This window comes from Trachypithecus francoisi, unplaced genomic scaffold (assembly GCF_009764315.1).
Source record: "Trachypithecus francoisi isolate TF-2019V2 unplaced genomic scaffold, Tfra_2.0 Lachesis_group20, whole genome shotgun sequence".
Taxonomy (NCBI): Eukaryota; Metazoa; Chordata; class Mammalia; order Primates; family Cercopithecidae; genus Trachypithecus; species Trachypithecus francoisi.
Window position 1 is genome coordinate 64,409,627 of NW_022681466.1, and position 22,367 is coordinate 64,431,993.

A 22,367-nucleotide genomic window follows, 5' to 3' on the forward strand; every position below is an offset into this window, starting at 1 on the left:
AGCAGACAGAAGAGGCAACAGGGGTTTGCAGACTGCCCTCAGTCCAACAGACAGGTAGAGATGGGGAAACTGAATAATGAAAGGGAACTAAGGGCTCCTGAAGAGGAATGGGTAAAGGTTAGGTTAGGAGTTCGGAACAAACTCCGTTACTAACCAGGTTCGAGTTAGAATTAAGAATAAAGGTGGGATTAGAGCCAGCTTTGGAGTTAAGAGGGATACTTAAGAAAGATTTAGAGCAAGGATTGGAGTCAGCATGCAACATACTTCATTGGAAGTTACTTGGAATTAAAGGTAGCAGGAAGCCTCAGGCAAAACGAGAAACCCCATGAGGATGAGCAGATCCCCTTGAGGAGCAGAAAGCAGCGAGAGTCTCCCCAACCTGTGAAGCCACCATCTGCGATATTGAACATGAACCGGGGCTTCTCTGTCTTTTCCTCTCGTCGCCCATTGGACCGTGGCTCATCTCGAGGCCCTGGTCGAAGCTCCCGGTCACCTTTTACATCTTCTGCTAGGACAGACAGGCCAAAGCTCACACCTCAGGACACCTTCCTCCCAGGTCCCAAGACTACTATCTGTACTGTGCTGTCCTGGCCTTTCAAACAGCTACCCGCCCAGGACCCAAGCATTTGGTTCCCCAGACTCCACCTCCCCTGATGCCCTCAGGGACCCAGGTGTCCGGTCCCTTCCACCCATTACCTCTCTTGCCCAAATCCCCCGTTTCCCCCTCCGGCCTCTCCCTGTGTTCCTGTCCATCCATCGGCTTCTCCTCCCCCCTTTCTCCTGGCGTCGACTCTGTGGCTGTGGGAGGGGGTAGGGGATAGGAAGGGAGGATGTTACCCTCATCCTCTGACCCCAGAAGGAGGACATCCCAAATTCTAATCCCCCATCACTCCTAAGGCCATGCACCCACCTGACTTCTCTCTGTCCCCACGGTACCCAGGTTCAAGCTCCATCTCTCCAGGTACCCCTGGCACCTCATCCTCTAGAGGAATCTTCCTTGGCTCCAGCCGCTCCCCGAGTGATGGGGCTGGGCTGGGGGCATCAACCTATAAGAGGACAACGGGGTCAGGATGAGCTGGAGGGCTCCCAGGCATCTGGCCTCCAAGCCCCTCCCCTCCCACTCCACAGGGGAATCTAGGGAGCCACACACCTCTGTGTCCATCTTCTCCCCAATTCTGCTGTTCTTCTCTGGCTTTTCCTCCTGGTTTTCAGCTTCCTCCTTCTCAAGAGGAGTCCTTATGCCTTCTCCTTTCTCACTTGGCGCTGGAGTAGCTGCAGGGGAAGGCACAGTGATAAAGACAGAGGTTCTCTTGCCCTGACTCCTGGCTCCCTTTCTGTCTCTCCCACCATCCTGATTTCTGATTACCAGGTTTAGAGGTGCAGGGACTGTTGGTAGCAGAAGCCTCCGGAGTGGTGGGAGACGTTTTGGTAGGAGAGGAGGCTCTGGAGGAGCGCTTAGAGTCAGCGCTGGGGTCGGGCATCAGTTCCGGCATTGACCAACGCCCATTGATGTGCTCAAACTCCTGCACCTGGGGTTGGAAGGACAGGTGTCAGCTCCAGGCTCTTACAGACATACAGACAGGAAGCTCCAGTCTCCTCCGTCTCACACCAGAGCGAGCTTACAACTCAGGGACGGAGGCAGAGGAAGGACAGAGACTAGGCAGCCAGCTTGATTTTTTGGGTGAGAGGAAGACTGATACCTTCTTCTTGACGAGAGACATGACTCCAATGCGGGTCAACACCTGCTGGCGACTCAGTCCCTCCCGAGGGACCCCATCGGCAAAGGTTTCAGACCCGTCTGCCCCAGGCTCACACAGATGGCGCATGAACAAAGATACATAGGCCCTAAGGAGCATGGGGTGGGAGGACGGTTAGGGGAGCCACAGAAGGGGTATAGGGCAGTGAGGAAGATTCAAGGATGACTGAGGACCCCCAAGTCCCCAAATCCTCAGGTGCTCCAGGGCTCCTCCCCTGGGCCTCTCAGTCTCACCATTACCAGCCCTCCAAGTCCTAACCGTGCCCCTGCGCCCCATCCCTGGCCTTTCCCCTTGGCCTTTGTACTTAATTCCTGGGCCCCATCAGTCAGCTCTTCATCCTTTCCACCAGCTCCTCCTGCCAGGTGATTGTGGCCAAGTAAATGTGAGGCTAGGACAGCCCAGGAGAGGTTCCTTGCTTCAACACCTCTCCCCTGGGGAGGATGCCTGGCCCCTCTACTCTAGGCTCGGCTGAGGGGAGGTGGGCTGGGCTGAGACCACCCCCCAGGAAATCGAGCCAGGAAGTGTTGTATGGCAGGGAGGGTGACAATCAGTTGAGTAAGGTCACATCATATGGCGGCCCCAAGGAAGAATGGAACGCCCAAAGCTCTTACCCTTGCGTCCAACTCAGCCCTGTATCACCCACACTCACTTAAACTCCTTCTCAGTCTTGCCCCTCAGGTCCCGCACCAGCCACTGCGTGGTGAAGGCATCCTGTGGTGGCATCCCCCAGCGCATCACGGCATTGAGGAAAGCCTTCCGCTGACGGGTATTGAAGCCCAGCACCTGAGGGTGGGGGCAAGGAGGCAATGGCGACAAATGTCCAGGGTTCTTAGGTCTTGTCCTTTCTACTCTCAGTGATCCAGGCCCCAATTTCCAACCTTCTGCCCTCATGCTCTCCTTGGAGAACTCGCGAACACTGGGCCCAGCTCTCACCTCAATGTTGCCCCCGACTCGGGCCAGCAGTGGAGGCAGTGGCTTATCTTTCTCATTCCGGAGCTGCCTCTTTGACTGTCTACGCCCTGAGAGTGGGGATGACATCAGTTAGCTGATCCACCACCTCCTCTAAGCCTCAGTCCTCCTTAGCACCCCATTCCCACAAGATACAGAACACAGGAACATTCCTATCATGTTTGAGGTGCTCCCAATTCTCTCCCACCCAAGCACTTCAGAACTACTAACCCAGTGAGTCTAAAAGAACCAGTCATATTTTAAAATTAATAGCTGATATCTGACAAAGGCCAGATTACCAGTGGGAACGGAAAATGATTCAGCCTTTCTTGATCTAGTCTATGTGGTCACACAAACAGAAGTTTACTAGTGGAGAGACTATCAACATTGCTTCCTTTCTGCTCATCTGCAATCGAGTTTTTCCACACACACACACACAGATTTTTTACTTGTACAAAAACAGTGGGCTTAAAGCAAACTGCAAAATAAAATGGTAAGAGGTAAGAGTCAGGAACACAGATGCCACCTTCAGGACGTTCATCGAAGTCTTCATCCTCCTCCTCTGAACCCACCGAGTACTCTGACTGGTTGTCTGTGGGGGTGGAGAGGGCCCAGTGGTCAGGGAGGTCTCTCGGGATATGCCCATGCTGGGGCCGTTTCTGGCTGGCTTCCTCCCTGCCGAGACTTGTCTACCTTTATTCTGGCCTTGGCCCTTCTGGGAACGCCAGGTCACTGCCCAAAGTCTGACTTGGGAGCCGCATATCCTACACCATCTCCATTCACCGCCCACCTTCAGTCTCTGGGCCCCTCTGGTTCTTCTGCCAAACCTACTCTAAGCAGTGGCCCTGGGTGTCCATAGGATGCCTGTGCAACCACCAAATAGTTTAAATCACCTACAAACCCACCTGGCCTCCGGGTAATTCCTAATGACTCTACCTTACGTCTTACCCTTTTAGCAGGGGAAGGCTCTGACTTCTAGGCTTCTCTCTTACCCTCTAAGTAGCCCCAGCCTTAAGTCCCTTCTCATCATCACTTTCCCCGCTTTTACTGCCTGCATCTGGGGCAGTCCTCACCTTGGTCTTCCTGAGCAGCATCATTGTAGTTAACTTGCTTGCGAACCCGCTTGCCCTTGCCTAGATTCCGGGCCAGGTCTTCCTGCTGTTGCTCATAGTGATGCCTCAGCAGCTTCTCCCAGTAGTCAGGGTCCACATTCTCCTCCTGCTTGATGATCTCTCGCTCAATTTCCTCAATCTGAAGGGCAGCAGAATGAATGAACACTGGGGGTCTCCTTCTTTGCTAATCCTTCCATGGCAACAAAATCCCTACTCTGCTGCGTCAGCCCAATCCGGTCTCCCCACTCCTGGAGCTTCGTGACTCTGCATACATTTTCTGGACATTGTGCATGTTCCATGCCATCTCTTACCTGCAGCGTGCTCTCCTCATGGTTTCTAAATCTCTCCTCTAATCCCTCTGACAGTGTTTCTCCTGCACTGTCTCAGAAGGTACCCTTCTGTGTTTACCAGTACTGTCTGTGCCTACATTTCTCTCTGAAGTCCAGTCTCACCTATTAGACGAAGAAGTTATTTGAGGTCCACTACTGTTCTAAGGGGGACGGACCCTCCTATTTCAAGGCCAAGTAAAGGATACTGCCTTTTGGAGATGGCCTGGGATAGATAATGTCTGGCCCCCAGAGCCTCTCACCTTGTCTTCTTCCCGCACGACGTACTGTGCCACCTTGAAGGAGCTGAGATACTCATTCATGTTCTGCACGTCAGTGTCCTCAGTTGCATCCTGGTTCCGGTCCAACAGCCGAGCGATGGCCTCATTGTCATAATGAATCACACTGCTGTCTTCCTCCTTGTTCTCCCCTGGTGAGAGGGAAAACAGGGAACTTTGGGTTCCAAAGTTTAGAAAGGCTGATGGGAAAGCTTCTACTCTGCATCCTTTTCACAGAAGCCCTGGAGAAGGCTCTTTCCCTGGGAGCCAATGTTGAAAGGTTTATGTTTTGTTTGTTTTAACCCTACAGGCAAAGAAAGAGGTCAACCTTCCTCCAAGGGCCACTAAAAGAAGGCTCTCCTTCCTTCAAAGGCTACAGAGAAGAGTTGTTTTTCCCTCCACAGGGGGCCGAGAAGTACTCCTGGGAGAGCAGGGGCCTGCTTTCACGGAGCTGCAGAAAAGGTTCTCACCCTCGTTTTCATCCTTGAACAGCTCTTCAGTGCCAAATTTGAGAATGTCGTCAAGCTCCTGCTTGGACATGGAGCCTGCCTTGGAGCCCAGCCCAGGCCGCACAACCAGGTGTGTCAGCATCATCTTTCTCTTGGCCACTTGTGTGATTCGCTCTTCCACTGACGCACGAGTCACAAACCGGTAAATCATCACTTTGTTGGCCTGGCCAATCCGATGAGCCCGGCTAAAGGCCTGCAGGGGCAAGAGAAAGTGGCGGGTGGGCCAGGGGAGTGGCCAGGGAGAAGCTGCCCACATGCTCAGGAAAGAAGGCTGCTGAAAAAGGGTCTGCTCTCCTCCCAGAAGCGATTTATTTCTGACCCCGGAACATGACACCTTTCTCCATGAACCCACATCTCCTTGCTAAATGGTGCAGGGGCTCCAGGATGCGAGTTCCCACCTGGATGTCATTATGGGGGTTCCAGTCAGAATCAAAGATGATGACAGTGTCAGCTGTGGCCAGATTGATGCCCAGGCCCCCAGCTCGGGTGGACAGGAGGAAGCAGAATTGTTGGGCTCCAGGAGCTAGGAGGTGAGAGTTGGATCAGGTTTTTCTTGTACCCAGTAGGTCTGTCCACCTGCTCCTAGACGTTTTCTGATGACAAACAACCATGCCCCCAACTCAAAGCCTAAGTTTCCAATGTCCCCCAAGCCAATCCCCCTCCCATCCCAGGGACCTATCACAGGTTTCTCAGGCCTCCCACACCCACCAGGGACCAGTGTATCTCCCTCACCATTAAACCGATCGATGGCCTCCTGCCTCAGGGCACCAGTGATGCCACCATCTATGCGTTCATACTTGTAGCCTTCATAGTCTAAGAAGTCCTCAAGCAAGTCTAACATTTTGGTCATCTAGAGCAAGAGAAAAGGATGGAGTCTGGAACAATGAGGTGGTGGGATAGCTTGCTTATTCTAACTACTCCTTTATACAAACTCAACCCTGATCCTTACACCTGAACCCCTGCCCTGTCTTAAGCTCCTCTTTATTTCACATTCTTGTCACACTCTCTTTTTTATTTTTATTTTTGAGATGGAGTCTCATTCTATTGCCCAAGCTGGAGTGCAGTGGTGCCATCTCAGCTCACTGCAACCTCCACTCCCGAGTTCAAGTGATCCTACCACCTCAGAGTCCCTAGTAGCTAGGACTACAGGTCTGCGCCACCACGCCCAACTAGTTTTTGTATTTTTAGTAGAGACGGGGTTTCACCATGTTGGCCAGGTCTCAAACTCCTGACCTCAAATGATCCTCCTGCCTCGGCCTCCCAAAGTGCTGGGATAACAGGTGTGAGCCACCATGTCTGGCCCTCTTGTCACACTCTCTTGATTTAAGATTGTTTCTCCTAAGGCAGAGGTTCTCTGCGACCCATGAGAAGGTTTCAGGGAAATCTAGGAACCCCCTGAAAATCCATACAAATTTGTGTCATTGTATGTACAGTTGTCTGGAGAGTGGACCCAGAGTTTTCATCACATTTCCAGAAGTTCTGTGCCTTCACCCTCACCTGCCAATAAGATGAAGAAATAATACCAATCTCTAAGGAGGCAGATGGCTCACCCTCACCCTTCCCCCATGCAGCTGAAAAGGAACTAGAGCTGGACTTCAACTTCCAATAACCTCAAGAACAGGCATCAGAGGCCAAGAATAAACTTGCTATACAGTAATCCCAGCACTTTGGGAGACCGAGGTGGGCAGATCACCTGAGGTCAGGAGATCGAGACCATCCTGACCAACATGGTGAAACCCCATCTCTACTAAAAATACAAAAAATTAGCCAGGCATGGAGGTGGGCACCTGTAATCCCAGCTACTCGGGAGGCTGAGGCAGGAGAATCACTTGAACCCAGGAAGCAGAGGTTGCAGTGAGCCCAGTTCACGCCCCTGCACTCCAGTCAGGGAACAAGAGAGAAACTCTGTCTCAAAAAAAAAAAAAAAAAAGAAACTCTTACAGGAGGAATCTCCTCATTTGTCACCCTGGAGCAGCCACAGGAAGATGGTAAGAAATTAAAGTGTGGGGGATGAGGAGAGGGAAGAGGAAGCAGATGTAGATAGCTAAGGGCACAGGTCACCTGCGAGAAGATGAGTACTCGGTGTCCTTGCTCCTTCAGCTTTCGCAGCATCTTCTGGAGCAGCATGAGCTTCCCAGACGACTTAATAAGTGCTCCACCCTCATAAGCCCCACTGGGGAGTTTGGGGGACTCCTGAAAAGGGAGGAGAGAGGAGGAGGACAGGGTCACTTGGAAACATCTCCCCATATTCTTACCATGCCTAGAAGGCCAGATGCCCAGATCCAGCTTCCACACATTCCCAATTCCTACTGCTCTCAGAGACCCAGTCCCTGGCCTTCCAGCGCAGCTCCACCCTTGTGGCTCAATACCCACCTCCCCACTACTCCCCACCCATGTTTTCTGAGAGCGGAGATTCGATCAGCTCCTGCTCTATGTATCTACCATAGCAGCCACGGGAAAAAGGTATGGATGGTTGCAGCACTTCTTAAGATCCATCATGATATTAAGCAGCGACACCTGGTTCCCACCACCTCGTGAATTCAAGGCCTCAAAATTTCGAGTCAGGATGTATTTGTAGTATTTCCTAAAGGCCAGGAAAGGGGTGTAAAAGAAACATAAATAAAGGAAGCAATTATGATATGGCACTTGGAACGCTCCCATCAATCCCCAACCCCTACTCCAGGCAACTTGTCTTGCATCTTACTTCTGCATGGGGCTTAGCTCCACCCGAACGATGAGCTCTGTCTTGGCTGGCATGTTCTTAAAGACATCTGCCTTGAGCCTCCGTAGCATATGTGGCCCCAGCAAATCATGCAGTTTCTTGATCTGGTCCTCTTTGGATATGTCAGCAAACTCCTCCAGGAAGCCCTCCAGGTTGCTAAGAGCCAGGAGAGAAGAAAAGTAACAGGTTGGCAAGTTATTTGCCGCTGATCTCAGGCTTACCACCTCAGATGAATCCTCTATCAGCTCATTTTATCTGCTCCACCTCTCATCTCTGCCAACTACCCTTAGGGAACCACTTACTTAAATCTCTCTGGGGTGAGGAAGTTCAGGAGATGGAAGAGCTCCTCCAGATTATTCTGCAATGGGGTTCCTGTCAGCAGCAACTTATGATCTATCTTGTAACCATTGAGAACCCTGAAAAACTAAAAGATGGGGCAAGGCAAGGCAGGAGACTGGGCTTATTAGTGGCAAATGACCGACCCACAGCATCAGCCTTTCTCTGTCCCAGCTCCCATTTCACTCAGGATCAGAGGCCCCAAATCTTTGGCCCTCTCCCTCTTCCAACCTGGACGTCCTCCCAGACTACAGAAAATCCCCAGAACTTTGTTTGTTTTTTTTAGGACCAGGGCAAGTAGGAGCCCACCATTTCAAGCTTTTGAGGTCTGGGAACCTCACTCACCTTGGACTGGTTGTTCTTGAGTCGATGGGCCTCATCTACCACAAGACAGGCCCAGCGGATAGAACCGAGTGCTGCCTGATCAATGGTGATCAGCTCATACGATGTCAGGAGAACGTGGAACTTCACCTGTGCCTCCCTCTGCCAACATAATTATTGCCCATTCAGCTGCCACCTGACAACCATGGACTTACACCTCCAGACACTTTGTCCTGACTGTGGCTCCCAACAGGAGCCATTACTCTGTTCTCCAAGCAGGGATTACAGACCATGGCCCCTAAACCTCTGCCCACATTTCCAGTACTGACAGATCCATGTATGCCCCTGGGAGTACCTGCCACATCTCTAGGATGGTAGTGCAGAGACACGAGGACAGGTGGAAGAAGAGGAGAAAGGTAAGGAGAGAGGGGAATAGAGAAACTGAATTCCTGGCTGAGAAAAAGAAGTGACAGATTTGAGGGTCTTAGAGGATATGAGGTAGAGGGGCTTACCTTCATCTTAAAAGCTTTCTTGCCCCCTTTGATGGCGTTGTCCTCAAAGGAGAATTCATTCTCACGAATGATGGCCCGGCTATCCTTGTCACCCGTGTATGTCACCACATAGAATTTGGGTGCCCACATCTGGAACTCCCGCTCCCAGTTGATGATGGTAGAGAGTGGGGCACTCACCAGGAAGGGACCTTTTGTGTGGCCCTGGGAGTCAAGAATGGGGGCGGTGTAAGTCTAGGCTAGAGGCTGTATACCCCAGTCCTCTGCCAGCTACACCCCTCCATCTTCCCCTCCCCACTTCCCCAGTCCAGGCGGTCCCCTTCAAGGTCCTAGAGTCCAGCACCTCCTTATAGAGTGAGTAGAGGAAGACAATGGTTTGTATGGTCTTGCCCAGCCCCATCTCATCAGCTAGAATGGTGTCAGTGCCCTGGGCCCAGGAGAAGCGCAGCCAGTTCAGCCCTTCCAGCTGGTACATGTGCAGGGTGCCTCCAGTGGCTGTGATAAACCGTGGCTGAGTCTCATATTTCACGGTAGGCTACAGAGACAAGAAGTCAGAAAGCTCAAGGAAATAGCCAGCGGCTCCTCCAGTCTTAGTCTCCTCCTCCCTGGCATGGATACCAAGTTGGATTACAATTCCCTCTACTATGGCCTGAGTTTACAAAAGTTCTCACATCTAGTCTTCAGCCCCTCCCCCTCATTCCGTAAGACAATATCCAGCAGCACCATGGGGGAGGGCAGCTGGTGAAAGAGCCGCCAGTGGCCTATCTCTAGCAGCTCCTGCCCTTTTAGGCCAAAATTCTTAACCACTCTTGGCGCAAGGCTGGACGCTGAAGGAAGAGCTACTGTTCACAGAGGTTACTGAATCTCTGGGAAGTTCCATCAGTAGCCCTTGGGAAATCTTCGATCACCATAGCTCCAGAAACAAGAAATGCCAACTGAGAGGACTTACATCATTAGTGGGAGAACTAGGAGGCCCATCACCCTGTAGCTCCTTCTTCTTCTTTTTATACTTCCGGGGCTGGGCAGGGTCTTCCCCCATAATTAGTTCTCTGGAAAAAGAGTGGCTCTGAATGAGGCCTCGTTGTTGGGAGTCCTACACTTTCTTTTCTGAACCCACTCCAGACCTACTTCCCACTGTCCATGACCTAGATTTTCCCATATTTCCTTTTCCCCAGGCTTTTTACCCTTGCCCTTTGGATTTCACCTCAAGAACCAGCCCTCCCCACTCTTGAACATTCTCTTCTCCACTACTCAGCCAGATCTTGTTTCTGTTCCTTACACTACCTCCTTAGCAAGCCCATCTCAAACAACCCAGCCCAGGTGGCCATTGCCCTGAACTCCAGGTTGAATCAGTCCCTACTATACCCTCATTTTATGCTGGAGTTTTAGCTTTCATGCCCTAATCCTCAGAATCTCTCGAATCCACAGGCTCGTTCCCTCACCGGTGTCTCCAGTAGCTTTGCTTATGTTCTTCATATTCAGGGATATTCATTTCATCTTCCTCCCACGTGGACTGGTCATATGGCAAGTCCCTCCATTTTACTAGATAGTGGTAATTCCCCTTTTTATCCACACTGTGGGGCAGGAGGCCATAAGGAGGAGCAGGAGGAAAAAAAATTGCACAGATCGCAAACAGCAAGAAGGCCTGAGAAACACAATTATCAGCAAACACACAAAATTTGTCACCCAACCTTCAACAGTGGGCGCTGGAAGGGACGTGAGAATAGTTAACCTGGCAGCCTAACCTTCTCAGGATGGTATCCTAAAAATCAACTATCACAAAACATTCCTGGAGATCCCTCCTTATATCATTTGTTCACCTAATCACTAAGTATTTTCCTCATGGAACTCAGAGTCTCGTCGGGAAGACAGCATTGAAATAACTAAATAAATACCATAACTTTAGGCAGTAATAAGTACCATGAAGAAGAAATATTCAAAACACTGGTCTGGATGAATTATGTCTCTCATGTTTCGCTTTTATGCCCTCATCCCCAGACTCATGTGCTATGTCTTATGCCACTGGAGATGACAAAAGAGGCACCACCTGGCCGAACTTTCCTCCTGTTTTCTCCCATTCCCCTGGAGGAAACAAGGCCAGAAAGGCTGGAGCTACAGCAGAGGTTATCAAGGTTAGATCAATTACCTGGTTAATCAGCAAATACTAACATGAGGCCATCACCATGGTAAGAATAGTGTCATATGCCAGGTCTTACTTCCCAGGGACCAAGGATTCACCTGTGGTTGATGATACGGTGGACAGTCATCCACTCTGGCTTGATGCCAAAACGATAGTACTTCTCCTCCATCTCAGCATAGTGTGGGTCTTTCACTTTACGCTTGTCACTCTTCCCATCATCCTCGCCGGAGCCATAGTCCAGGGGCGGGGGCTCATCCATGTCATTCTTCCGCTGGTAGTTTCGGTACATAACCAAATGGAAGATTTCCAGCTGATAGGGCACAGAAACATGGGGAAGAGACAGGCCTGACACTCACAGAGGACAACAGGGAATGGGGAAGAGGCCAGCAGGAGGAATGGGACAGGGAAAGGGAGCTATGAAAAAGGATGGATTGGCCGGGCGCGGTGGTTCATGCCTGTAATCCCAGCACTTTGGGAGGCTCACGGGTGCGGATCACCTGAAGTCAGGAGTTCAAGACCAGCCTGGTCAACATGGAGAAACCCTGTCTCTACTAAAAATACATAAATTAGCCAGGTGTGGTGGCACATGCCTGTAATCCCAGATACTCAGGAGGCTGAGGCAGGAGAATCACTTGAACCCATGAGGTGGAGGCTGTAGTGAGCCAAGATCACGCCACTGCACTCCAGCCTGGGCAATAAGAGAATAACAGGCGCGTCCCAGCACTTTGGAAGGCTGAGGCAGGTAGATCACCTGAGGCTGGGAGTTCGAGATCAGCCTGATCAACATGGAGAAACCCCATCTCTACTAAAAATACAAAATTAGCTGGGCGTGGTGGCGGGCACCTGTAATCCCAGCTACTCGGGAGGCTGAGGCAGGAGAATCGCTTGAACCCGGGAGGCAGAGGTTGCAGTGAGCCAAGATCATGCCACTGCACTCCAGCCTGGGCAACAAGAGCAAAACTCCATCTCAAAAAAAAAGAAAAGAAAAAAGAAAGAAAGAAAAAGGATGGATTAGAGACAAATGAGTCAAAGCCAAAACAGGAGAATAAATAAAATGAAACAGATGCAACAGTTTCAGAAGACACGGCCTGGGTGGGGCTGTTATGAGCAAAAGGAGATAGGGAATGGGGTTATAAACATTGAGATTTTTTTTTTTTTTTGAGATGGAGTCTCGCTCTGTAGCCCAGGCTAAAGTGCAGGGGCGCCATCTTGGCTCACTGCAAGCTCTGCCTCCTAGGTTCACACCATTCTCCTGCCTCAGCCTCCCGAGTAGCTGGGATTACAGGTGCCCACCACCATGCCTGGCTAAATGTTTTGTATTTTTAGTAGAGACAGGGTTTCACTGTGTTAGCCAGGACGGTCTCGATCTCCTGACCTCAGGTGATCCGCCTGCCTCGGCCTCCCAAAGTGCTGGGATTATAGGTGTGAGCCACCACACCCGGCCGATAATTTTTTTTTTAATAGAGATGGGGTTTCACTATGTTGCCTAGGCTGGTCTCAAGCAATCCTCCTGCCCTGGCCTCCCAAAGTGCTAGGATTATAGGTGTGAGCCACTATGCCCAGCCAGGAATATTATAAAACATGGAAAAAAAAAGATAAGGAAGGACATGAAGTTAAGAAAGGCTATACTATATCTGAGGGAAGAAAGCTAATGGAGACTGAGAGAAAGAGGACTGTAGACTAAAAGAACCACAGATGGAAACTAAGCAAGTAGGGTATAAAGGCCAGAGGCCTGAAACGAGAGAAAATGAAGGGTATGGGAACCCAGCAAACAGAAGTAAGAGAGGGAGAGGAGGGCAGGAAATGAGGTCATGGGGGAGAGGGAAAGCAAAGGTCCTAGTACCTGGAGCTCCTTGGCCCAGGAGCAGTGCCAGTAGGATAGTCCCACCCACTTGACAAAGAACTCTCGCTCTGATCTGCCTTGAAGAGGACGCGGGGCTGGGACATCTGGATTCCCGTCTGCCTGCTGAGGGGCTGGCACTGCTACAGGTGGCTCCCCCCACCGCCAATGCAGGATCTTCTGCACTCGACCCTTCAGCACAGGGCACTTTGGGATGGACACGTACAAGGAGGAGGAAAAAAAAGAGGCAGAAAGAACCCATCGTTAGATGAGAGGATAGGGGTCCCACAAAGTGGGGAGTACAGAGAAAGGAAAAGCTGGACATGTGGGCCCCAGGGATGGGGGAAGGGGTCAGGCCGGACAGTAAATACAGAGGGGAGATGTTTCCACTCACTGTGCATCGGGGACAGAGCCATTCACCATTGGGAATGTCAGGCAGGGGAGGGTTTAGACAATGAATGTGGTAGGAAGAGATGCACGCGTCACAGCACAGAAGCTCCCCGCCGTCCTTGCACACGCGGCAGTACTCCATGTGATCATCCTCCTCCTCCTTCTCCCCTTCTTCCTCTCCCTCCTCTTCGTATTCTTCCTCTTCCTCCTTGGCCTCCCACTGGACCCCCTCCTTCTCCTAGGGGGCCAAGGACAGACACACAGACAGATGGCAGAAGTTAAGGAATGAAACTGGAAGATACAGGCAAAGACAGGACACCTGAATCCTAGAAGTGCAGAGAAGACTGGTGGGAACTAAAGAAAAGGACACTCCAGTTTCAGAAATGCTGATTCTGGGAGCAAAGGTGTGGGAGAAAGGAATACATTAGGATCCTAGACACTTGGACATCTGTTACTAAGAAGTCCAGCCATCTGGGGGTAGGAAGAGGGTAAGTGAAACCAAGGGGGAAAGAGATGGGTGGGGTCCTCAGGGCCATCAGGTGCTGGCATTAGGTACTCACACAGTGAGGGCAGCTCCATTTGCCCTCGGGAGCCCGGTCAAGCTCAGGATCAAGGCAGACGAGGTGGTAGGCACGAGGGCAGGTGTCACACAGAATAATTTCCCCACCCTGCTGGCACACCTCACAGTAATCCTGGTGATCCGTCTCGTAGCCATCAACCTCCTCCTCCCCGGCCACTGCAGGACAGCCCAGGACTGTCATATACCCCGGTGGAGGGATAAGGAAGTGGGGCAGGGGGAGATGGAGAGAGAGAGGGAGAAGGGTTGAAGAGAGAAGTCAAAATTGAAAATAAGAATGAGAGGACGGCCCACTGACAGGATCACACGCAGTCAACACTCCTTACCCTTCTTCTTCTTCCTTCCTGGCCGGCCTCTCTTTAGTTTCTTGGTGCGGACAGGGCCATCAGGCCGGCCTGAGGCACTGTGGACACTGCCACTGTCCAGGTCTGACTCCTCAGCCTCTGGTTCAGGACCTTCGTCACTCTGAAAAACATACTGCCCATAGCCCCGTGGCCGTCAGTGAGGCAGACTTCATTCCACACCCTCCCCAGGCCTTTGGCTTCCTGCTTCGTCGTCCCTCACAGATTCCTGTCTCTGGATCCTCGTCCCTCACGGATCCCTGTCTCTGGATCCCTGGCCCTCACAGATTCCTGTCTCTGGATCCTTGGCCCTCACGGATCCCTGTCTCTGGATCCTTGGCCACCAGGTGTTTAGCAGACAGGGACGGGTCACTCACCGAGCCTCCTTTCTTCCTCTTGCCACCCAGCAGCCCTAGTTTTATTTTGAGCGGTGCCATTTTCTTTCCCCGAAGCTTCTTGCGTCCATCAGGCACTCGGGGGCTCTTACTCCGCCTCTTATGGCCTGGACCTGAATGAGGAGTCGGGTGAGAAGAGGAAAAAGGAGAGGTCATGACATCCTGGAATAATGGAGGTCACAGGAGCCTCTGGACTCCTCTGTGGGCTGTGGTTTCACTAAGCCCCACTTCATGGAAAGCATCTCTCCTCCGGCAATCAGGGCTGGGAAGGCGAGAGTTTCAGACTCTAATGTGAAGACATGCGGTTTGGAAGGTGAAAGGACCGTTGTTGGAAGAGAGTTCCCTACCTTTGCCCTCTTTGGTTTTGGCTCTTCGGATGGGTGGGGGCTGGATATCAGCAGCAGGGGGTGGTGGAAGGGCGGGGGGTCCGGAGGGTGCTATGGGGGTGGCCGACGAGACAGCAGCTGACACCTGCTCAGCTACAGCTGCTGCTGCTGCTGCCGCCGCCGCCGCCACAGCAGCTGCTGACCCCTTGAAGGGGTTGTTGGCGCTGAACTCTCTCCATTTGGCCCCAAGGATGGTCATCATCTTAGACATTGGGATCTTAGGATTCTTCTTAGCAATCAGGGGCCTGTAAATACAGAAGCAGAAAACTCGGACCCTTCACAGATGGTCTGGGAACACTGCCATCTCCCCTCATCAATTAAATCTATGTACATGCTAGGATTCCTGGGTGGTGAGAATATGTCCTATTAGGAAAAACAGCCATTTAAGAAACTAAACAAAAATAAGTTTTAAAAAAGCGGGGAAAGAAAAGGTTTAAAAAAGCATTAAAAAAAAAATACAGACCAGGCACGGTGGCTCACGCCTGTAATCCCAGGCTGAAGCAGGAGGATCGCTTGAGCCCAGGACTGTGAGATAAGCCTGGGCAACAAAACGAGATCCTGTCTCTACAAAAAACTAAAATTAAAATAAAAAAAATAATTAGCTGGGTGTGGTGGCGCCTGAGGCTGAGGCAGGAGGATGACTTGAGCTCAGAAGTTGGAGGATACAGTGAGCTATGATCATACCACTGCACTGCAGCCTGAATAACAGAATGAGACCCTGTCTTTAAAAAAAGGGAAATAGGCCGGGCACGGTGGCTCACGCCGGGAATCCCAACACTTTGGGAGGCCAAGGCAGGCGGATCACGAGGTCAAGAGACGGAGACCATCCTGGCCAACATGGTGAAACCCCATCTCTACTAAAAATACAAAAATTAGCTGGGCATGGTGGCACGCGCCTGTAGTCCCAGCTACTCGGGAGGCTGAGGCAGGAGAATTGGTTGGACCTGGGAGGTAGAGGTTGCAGTGAGCTGAGATCACACCACTACACTCCAGCTTGGTGACGGAGTAAAACTCCGTCTCAAAAAAAAAAAAAAGGAAAATAAAAAACAGCAAAATAAAACTGAAAAACATTAAAGGTTAAGATAAAATTAACAGAAATACTTTACTTTTGTATACTACAGTTCATAAAACACTTTCACATACATTATACCTTATCTCGTCCTCACAATAATACTCTTGAGTTGCTATGATTCTCTGCATTTTACTAGTAAGTGCCATGGGCCCTGAAGATGGGCTTCTGTAGGACCAAGTGTGAAAGAGACAGACCGTGCTGGTTCTGCTCTGGGGTGGGGTGCTCAACACCTGTGCTGACATGGGTGAGCCATGGTGCTGAGAAAGCCCCATGTTCAGCAGTGAGGTAGGTGAGACAACATTACTAATGACAGTCGCCAGTTACTGAATGCTCCCTAGGGGCCAGGCACTGATTGTACTGTGCTTTCCATTCACCATCCCACCCAACCCACACAGATTCCTATGAGGTATATATTACTATTCCCAGTTTATAGAAGAGAAAATTGAGGATTGAAGAGGTTAAGTTGCTTGCCCAAAATGAAACCAGATCTGAACCTCAGCAGCTGCCTCCAGAGCACTGAACTGATATGTTAAAGTGCCTCCTCTCCAAAAATACGTCTGTACTGTTTTCTTTTTCTTTTCTTTTTCTGAGATGGAGTTTCGCTCATTGCCCAGGCTAGAGCACAGTGGCATGATCTTGGCTCGCTACAACCTTCGCCTCCCAGGTTCAAGCGATTCTCCTGCCTAGCCTCCTGAGTAGCTGGGATTACAGGCATGTGCCACCACGCCCAGTTAATTTTTTTTGTATTTAGTAGAGATGGCGTTTCACCATGTTGGTCGCAATGGTCTTGAACTCCTGACCTCAGGTGATCCACCTGCCTTGGCCTCCGAAAGTGCTGGAATTACAGCCATGAGCCACCGGACCCAGCCCATCTCTGTTATTTTCTACTGTACTATTCTCTACCCTTCTTCAGGAGCCACCGAAGCTCAGGTCCCACGGCCAGCAATGGACCCTCCATTAGTACCAGGGCCTAAGGAAGGGGCATGGGACCTGCTAAGTGAGCAAAGGAAGTTTAGGAACACTGATGGTATCTCTCAGGTCCAGCTAGAGAGAAGTCACAGAGCAGAAGATGGAGCTGTTGGGGCAGCGGAGGGCTCACTATATTCTGTCCTCACTTCATTCTGTTGGGAAAGAGTTCTCTAACCCAGCACTGGAATCACGATCGCCCCTCCACCCCTCGCCCCTCAGTGAAGAGGTCTTAACTGGGGTTCTTGGATCCTTACGAGTCCAGGAGTTCCCTGAAATGACATGTGGAATTGGGTGTGTATATGCCGTGAATTCTCTGGAGAGCAGTTTCATAGCTTTCATCAGATTCCAAGGGGTCCAGGGCCTCCCTCAAATTAAAAGTGTCTATTAGCGAAGATTCCCCAGTCTTACCGCACCTCATGAACTGGCTGAAGGCTTTGTAGTTGGTGAGTGTGTGGTAATCCTCCTCAGAGAACACATGCTCCACATCCTCCAGGCCCCAGGTCAGAAGCAGAGTTGCTGATGACTTCTGTTCCACTTGCTGCGGGAGAGGGGCTTTGGTGAAGTAGGTGCTCCTCCAGGCCCTATTCCAGGCCCCACACATACCTGTCTACCTACCCACCAGCTTCCCTGGGCTTTCTTGCTTCTTGCTCCATTCTCCAGTCCAGTCTCCATTCCTCCCCTCCTCATGCCCATCTTTAATGCGGATTTCTCACTCTCATTCCCTAATTCTACTCACCTTTTGCCCCCCATCTCCCTCTCCCTTTTTCCGCCGCTTTGTCTTCTTCTCCTTTTTTTCTCGGTGCTTCCTTCTTCGTTTCCGACCTGGTCCGGTTCCATACTCACTGCCCCCACTCTCTGACTTCTCCCGGTACTCATCTCGCTCAGAACCAAATTCTTCCTCACTGTCCTAAGAAAAAGAAATAAAAATAACATTTATTCATCCCTACCATTGCCAGAAACTGTTCTCAGCATATACCATATCTTATCTCTTTTAATCTTCACAACAATCATATGTGATAGAAACTAATTTTTTATCTCCTTTTTTTTTTTTTTTTTTTTTTTTGGAGACGGAGTCTTGCTCTGTTGCCCATGCTGGAGGGCAGTGGTGTGATCTCAGCTCACTGCAACCTCCACCTCCCGGGTTCAAGCAATCCTCCTGCCTCAGCCTCCTGAGTAGCTGGGATTACAGACATGTACTACTGCACCCGGCTACTTTTTGTATTTTTAGTAGAGATGGAGTTTCACCATGTTGGCCAGGCTGGTCTCGAACTCCTGACCTCAAATGATCCACCCGGCTCAGCCTCCCAAAGTGCTGGGATTACAGGCATGAAGCACTGCACCCAGCCTTTATCTACTTTATACAGATGAGGAAACTAAGGCACAGAGAGCCAAATAAATGGCCTGGTATCCTAGACAGAGGAATGCTGGACTCTTAAATTCATACAGTCTTCTTCCGGAGCTTGTGCTTTCAACTGCTTCTCTTTGCTGCTGAGGCAAGTCATGCTGACAACAAGGCTCTTCACTAGGTTGCGGTGAATGAAGTTAGGGTCCCAGATCCCTGAGATACAGGCCAACAGTGGCAGGGAATTGGGGGGCCCAGGGGATCAAGCCTCCCTGGCTTCAGACCCCCACCGCCACACCAGTAATCAGGACCAGAGAAAATGTAGGTCTCTGAGAATGGGTCTCCTGAGCCTTGCCACAGAGTTAGGAATTCTTGACACTTACACGCTTCTTGCGTTTTCGGGGTTTTCCTGGCTTGTTCTCCTTCTGCTTCTTGGGTCCTCGTTTTCTCTTCTTCACACCCAATGCTGAAGGCAGCAGCCGAATGTCATCCTTATCTTTGAAGCAAAAAGCATCAGAAAACCTAAGCCTCTAGGTTTCCAGCCTCTGAGGCCCCTCAACTTGCCCCTTCCCCACCGCGGCAGTTCCCGCTCTCTAGGAACTGGGACATTAACTCCTCCAAGCCCTGCCTCCCCTCACTGGATGCAAACAGAAAGTGTTTCGAGTACTCTGGGATGCTCTGGTTCTGAATGGGAGGTCAGGGGTCAGAAGAGAAGAGCAGCCAAACCACTCCCCTCCCTCCCTTCCTACTAACAAGGGACCAGGCTCCAGGCCATGGGCTCTGACTGTGGCAGGTCCTTTCAGTCACCGCCAGGGCTCCTCCTGCCTTCCCCCTCACTTCGCCAGCTGGCATCCTGCCCAGGAACTGGGGAAGCCATGCCCAGCTGCTGGCCTGGCCTGACCCCAGCACTTGGAGTGGGGAGACACAAGCTGGCAGCTCCCTAAGCCAGATGCTGGGGAGGGAGAGCCAAAGGTGGACACCTGGGTTCTCACACTAACACCCTGGGGCCCTGACATCCTTTTGCCAAGAGGGAGGCCTCTATTTACATTTCCTCGGATAATTACCAGGCATCCTGTCACCCCAACACAGTCCTGGAGGAAAAGAAATCCTCAGCTGGTCATTTTTACTTCTTGCCCACAGGATCACAGTGTCTGCCTCCTTCATCACACCCTAATTCGACAGGAGAAAGTCTCCACAATTACCTAAACATTCCTCCTCCCAAGTAGCCTAAAACCTACCTTCAATTCTATCCCCATCTCCCCGCTCCCTTTGAGAACTTGGGGGCCATACCCTTTGTTTCCCGGTCTCACCCTTCACCTCCATATTTTGTTCCAGATATCCTGACCCATTCATCTATAGGCAGTATGGGAGACCCAAACAAAGATATAGGCGCCGACAGACACACCCAGCACATGCCTTCTCAAAAGCACGCGCGCGCGCGCGCACCCACCCACACACACTCAGGCCCACAAATCCAGAGGAGGGCCTATACCTGCTTCAGCAGGGCTAGGTCCCTGGCTTTCTCCCCAGATGTCTCTATCAGAGGGCCCCAGGCAGGCTCTTCCCTGATGTCCCCCCACCCCATTATCTGTGAAGGTGTCACTACTCTGTGAAGGCTTGGGGAATGGAGAGTTACCCCACATAAAGGAAGACAGGATGCCCCACAGACTTGCCGCCCTGGGGCTCTAGTTCGCCTCCCTCCCCTACCAAGCACTAGACTAACCAGCCAGACCTGTCTAGTACAGAGAGAGGCAGCCGACGCAGGACGGGAAAGCCTGGGCTTGGCCCAGCCCCTAGCTCTAGGACACACAATCCTTTCTCCCTCCCTCAATAGCCAACGGAAAATTAGCCACAATTAACATCAGAGGCCTCCGTTTCCACTGCCTCAGAGTCGGAGCCTCTCCTTCCTTCAGTGCCACCTTTCCTGCTAACTCCAGCATCCTGTGTCCCCTTGTGCAGGAAGACACTCTAGGACTGTGTGCGTGTGTGCAGGGAGGTGGCTGCCGAGAGCCCGGGTGTGAAACGGAATGGGGACTGTAATAGGAAGTCAGCAAGGAAGGCGCCATGCTCCAGCAGCCGGCTCCCCCAGGCCCCAGGGACTTCGGTTGACTTGAACATGGAAACGGAGGCTGCCGGGGCAGTGGCAAGGGCAGGCCAACTGGCTACGGATCAGGGACACGGCCTCGGCCACCATCAGCCAGGGGTGGTGCACAAGCCCGTTCACTGTACTCCCCACCCCAGCGGGAGGTTCCCGAACTTGGGCAGACGTCAGTGGCGGGAGAGGCAAGGCGAGAATGGCGAGGAAAAGCAAGGACGGGTAATAAAGCAAATCTAAGTCCCAACCTCGGTCTCAGCAGCCACTCAATGCTGGCCAGGAGCCCAGACTCTCCCACATCCCCGGCTCGGATCACAGGGAGGCAGGGAGGAAAGAGGCGGGGGCCGGAGGGCGCAGGGCGGAGCCTGGCCGCCCGAGCAAGCGGGAGGAGTCTCGACCGAAGCCTCGCCTCCTGCCCGCCCCTCTCTTCTTCTAATCTCACCATCAATCTCTCACACATATATTTATTTTTTCTCAAATTCCCCTCCCTCCCCCACAACGCACCACCATAATAGGTCTGCTGCACATGCGTACTGCAGGCAGGGGGTGGGTTTGTATTTTCAGACCTTTTGCAAAGAAACTACCAGAATTTTCCGCACCACCCACAATCATTCCCCACCCCCACCCCCAAGGAATCACATCTATATATTATGTTATATTATTTCTCTCGACTTGCCAGAAGGGGGAGGGAGAAGAAATGAGTTTTTGGCTTCCTGCTCCCTTCCCCCACCAACACGACTGCTATTATTTTAAACGTTTAACAATGTAAGGAGACTGGAGAGAGGGGGAAGGGATAAAATTGGTCTTGAGTAAGAATGTAAAACAAAATGGTGAGAATCAAAGCAGTCGGAATGGAAAACAATGGAAACCTCTCCTGTGCACAAATGCATATTCTAGACAAGGAAGAGCGAGGGCAGCCTGAACACATTGCCTTAGAGGAGGGTTATTTTCCCCACACTTAAGTAGACAGAAATAATGAGTGGCCTAAAAATATTTTCCCGAAGTTTTACCTCCGAAAGTCATCTGAGGGGGTGTATCTGGGTCACTCATTCGACTTGGAGGGCTGAAAGGGAGATAAAAATTGCCCAGGGGGAGAGGGGAGGTGGGTTTTCATTTCAGATGTAAAATGTAAGCAGCCTTTGACGTTTCTTCTGGTCTATTCAGAAAGCCAAGAAGGAAAGCGGAGGCCAGGTTGACACAAAGACCCATCTCAACCTCGGATCCTTTCACGCTTCTCTCCCCCACGTACCCAGATCCGAGACCCACCCAACCCCACCCTAGACTCCAAGTCCCAATACAAATAGGTGAGCGCTGCCAAGCCCCTGGCAGGACCTGGCGGCCTTTCTTTTCCTCTTTTCAGCGCCTCTGCCGGAGGCAACCCCAAAGGCACCCTCTCCCCACAACTCCTCATTCCTCCCCTTCCTGCCAAGGCAGGGGGCTCTCTGGGAGAACTTTTTCAAAACTTTTCCCTTTTTCAGACAAGCTTGGGGGGTGGGGAGACTTTATCCAGTTTCCAGGAGACGCACATCCCTCCCCGACCCACAAGAAAGCACCCCCCCCCCCCCCCCCGCTCCCCTAAAGGTCGTCTCGGCTAGACAGGAACGTTTGCCACAGAAGCCACACGGATCAATGTGAGTTTTACAAAGAGCCCGGTGTTGGCCGTTTTGAAGTTTGGTGCATTTGTGCCGCATGGCAGCCAGAGGCCCGGGGGTGCGGACGACCCCCTGCTGTTCCCCAGTTGGGGGGTGTGGACACCCAGATGCTCACCTATCCCAAAGACTAGAAATCACTCCACTAGGAGGGTGGTCTGAGGGGGACACCGCTGGGCGCCTGACGCGGCGCAGCGGTCTGGAGAGCGCCGCCCAGAGAGTGCCGCCGGGTGACTTGTCACCTCGGGGGACGGGTGCTGAGTGATGGTCAAGCTGCAGAACAGCTGGGTGGGCAGTTCACGCCCCCCAACGTGCTCAGGGAGTGGGTGGTTTCAGCGAGAGAGTGAGTGACA

General features: G+C 51.7%; 1 protein-coding gene and 1 non-coding gene across 18 annotated transcripts in view; both read right to left on the reverse strand.

Moving 5' to 3' along the window:
• Nucleotides 1-22,367, reverse strand: part of CHD3 (chromodomain helicase DNA binding protein 3) — a 28,077-nt gene that overhangs the window by 4,385 nt on the left and 1,325 nt on the right. For 6 of the 17 annotated variants that reach the window (XM_033184666.1, XM_033184660.1, XM_033184673.1 and 3 more), the window contains exons 2-34: nt 18,654-18,766; nt 17,665-17,835; nt 17,342-17,466; nt 14,849-15,132; nt 14,484-14,614; nt 14,092-14,242; nt 13,749-13,942; nt 13,193-13,426; nt 12,802-13,005; nt 11,057-11,268; nt 10,261-10,392; nt 9,768-9,867; nt 9,162-9,353; nt 8,822-9,022; nt 8,334-8,471; nt 7,955-8,076; nt 7,635-7,808; nt 7,373-7,514; nt 6,992-7,123; nt 5,663-5,780; nt 5,329-5,453; nt 4,892-5,123; nt 4,407-4,573; nt 3,779-3,956; nt 3,232-3,297; nt 2,691-2,776; nt 2,407-2,540; nt 1,701-1,845; nt 1,367-1,529; nt 1,151-1,272; nt 911-1,046; nt 697-798; nt 380-508 (exon numbers count right to left, since the gene is read on the reverse strand). In XM_033184666.1, the coding sequence (XP_033040557.1) occupies nt 380-508; nt 697-798; nt 911-1,046; nt 1,151-1,272; nt 1,367-1,529; nt 1,701-1,845; nt 2,407-2,540; nt 2,691-2,776; nt 3,232-3,297; nt 3,779-3,956; nt 4,407-4,573; nt 4,892-5,123; nt 5,329-5,453; nt 5,663-5,780; nt 6,992-7,123; nt 7,373-7,514; nt 7,635-7,808; nt 7,955-8,076; nt 8,334-8,471; nt 8,822-9,022; nt 9,162-9,353; nt 9,768-9,867; nt 10,261-10,392; nt 11,057-11,268; nt 12,802-13,005; nt 13,193-13,426; nt 13,749-13,942; nt 14,092-14,242; nt 14,484-14,614; nt 14,849-15,132; nt 17,342-17,466; nt 17,665-17,835; nt 18,654-18,766 (5,055 nt within the window). Of the gene's footprint in view, nt 1-379; nt 509-696; nt 799-910; nt 1,047-1,150; nt 1,273-1,366; nt 1,530-1,700; nt 1,846-2,406; nt 2,541-2,690; nt 2,777-3,231; nt 3,298-3,778; nt 3,957-4,406; nt 4,574-4,891; nt 5,124-5,328; nt 5,454-5,662; nt 5,781-6,991; nt 7,124-7,372; nt 7,515-7,634; nt 7,809-7,954; nt 8,077-8,333; nt 8,472-8,821; nt 9,023-9,161; nt 9,354-9,767; nt 9,868-10,260; nt 10,393-11,056; nt 11,269-12,801; nt 13,006-13,192; nt 13,427-13,748; nt 13,943-14,091; nt 14,243-14,483; nt 14,615-14,848; nt 15,133-17,341; nt 17,467-17,664; nt 17,836-18,653; nt 18,767-19,334; nt 19,441-20,613; nt 20,703-22,367 lie in introns of those variants that run through there. The other 11 variants (XM_033184677.1, XM_033184664.1, XM_033184661.1 and 8 more) reach the window with 8 other exon arrangements.
• LOC117068113 lies at nt 2,136-2,274 on the reverse strand. The gene has a single exon (XR_004430975.1).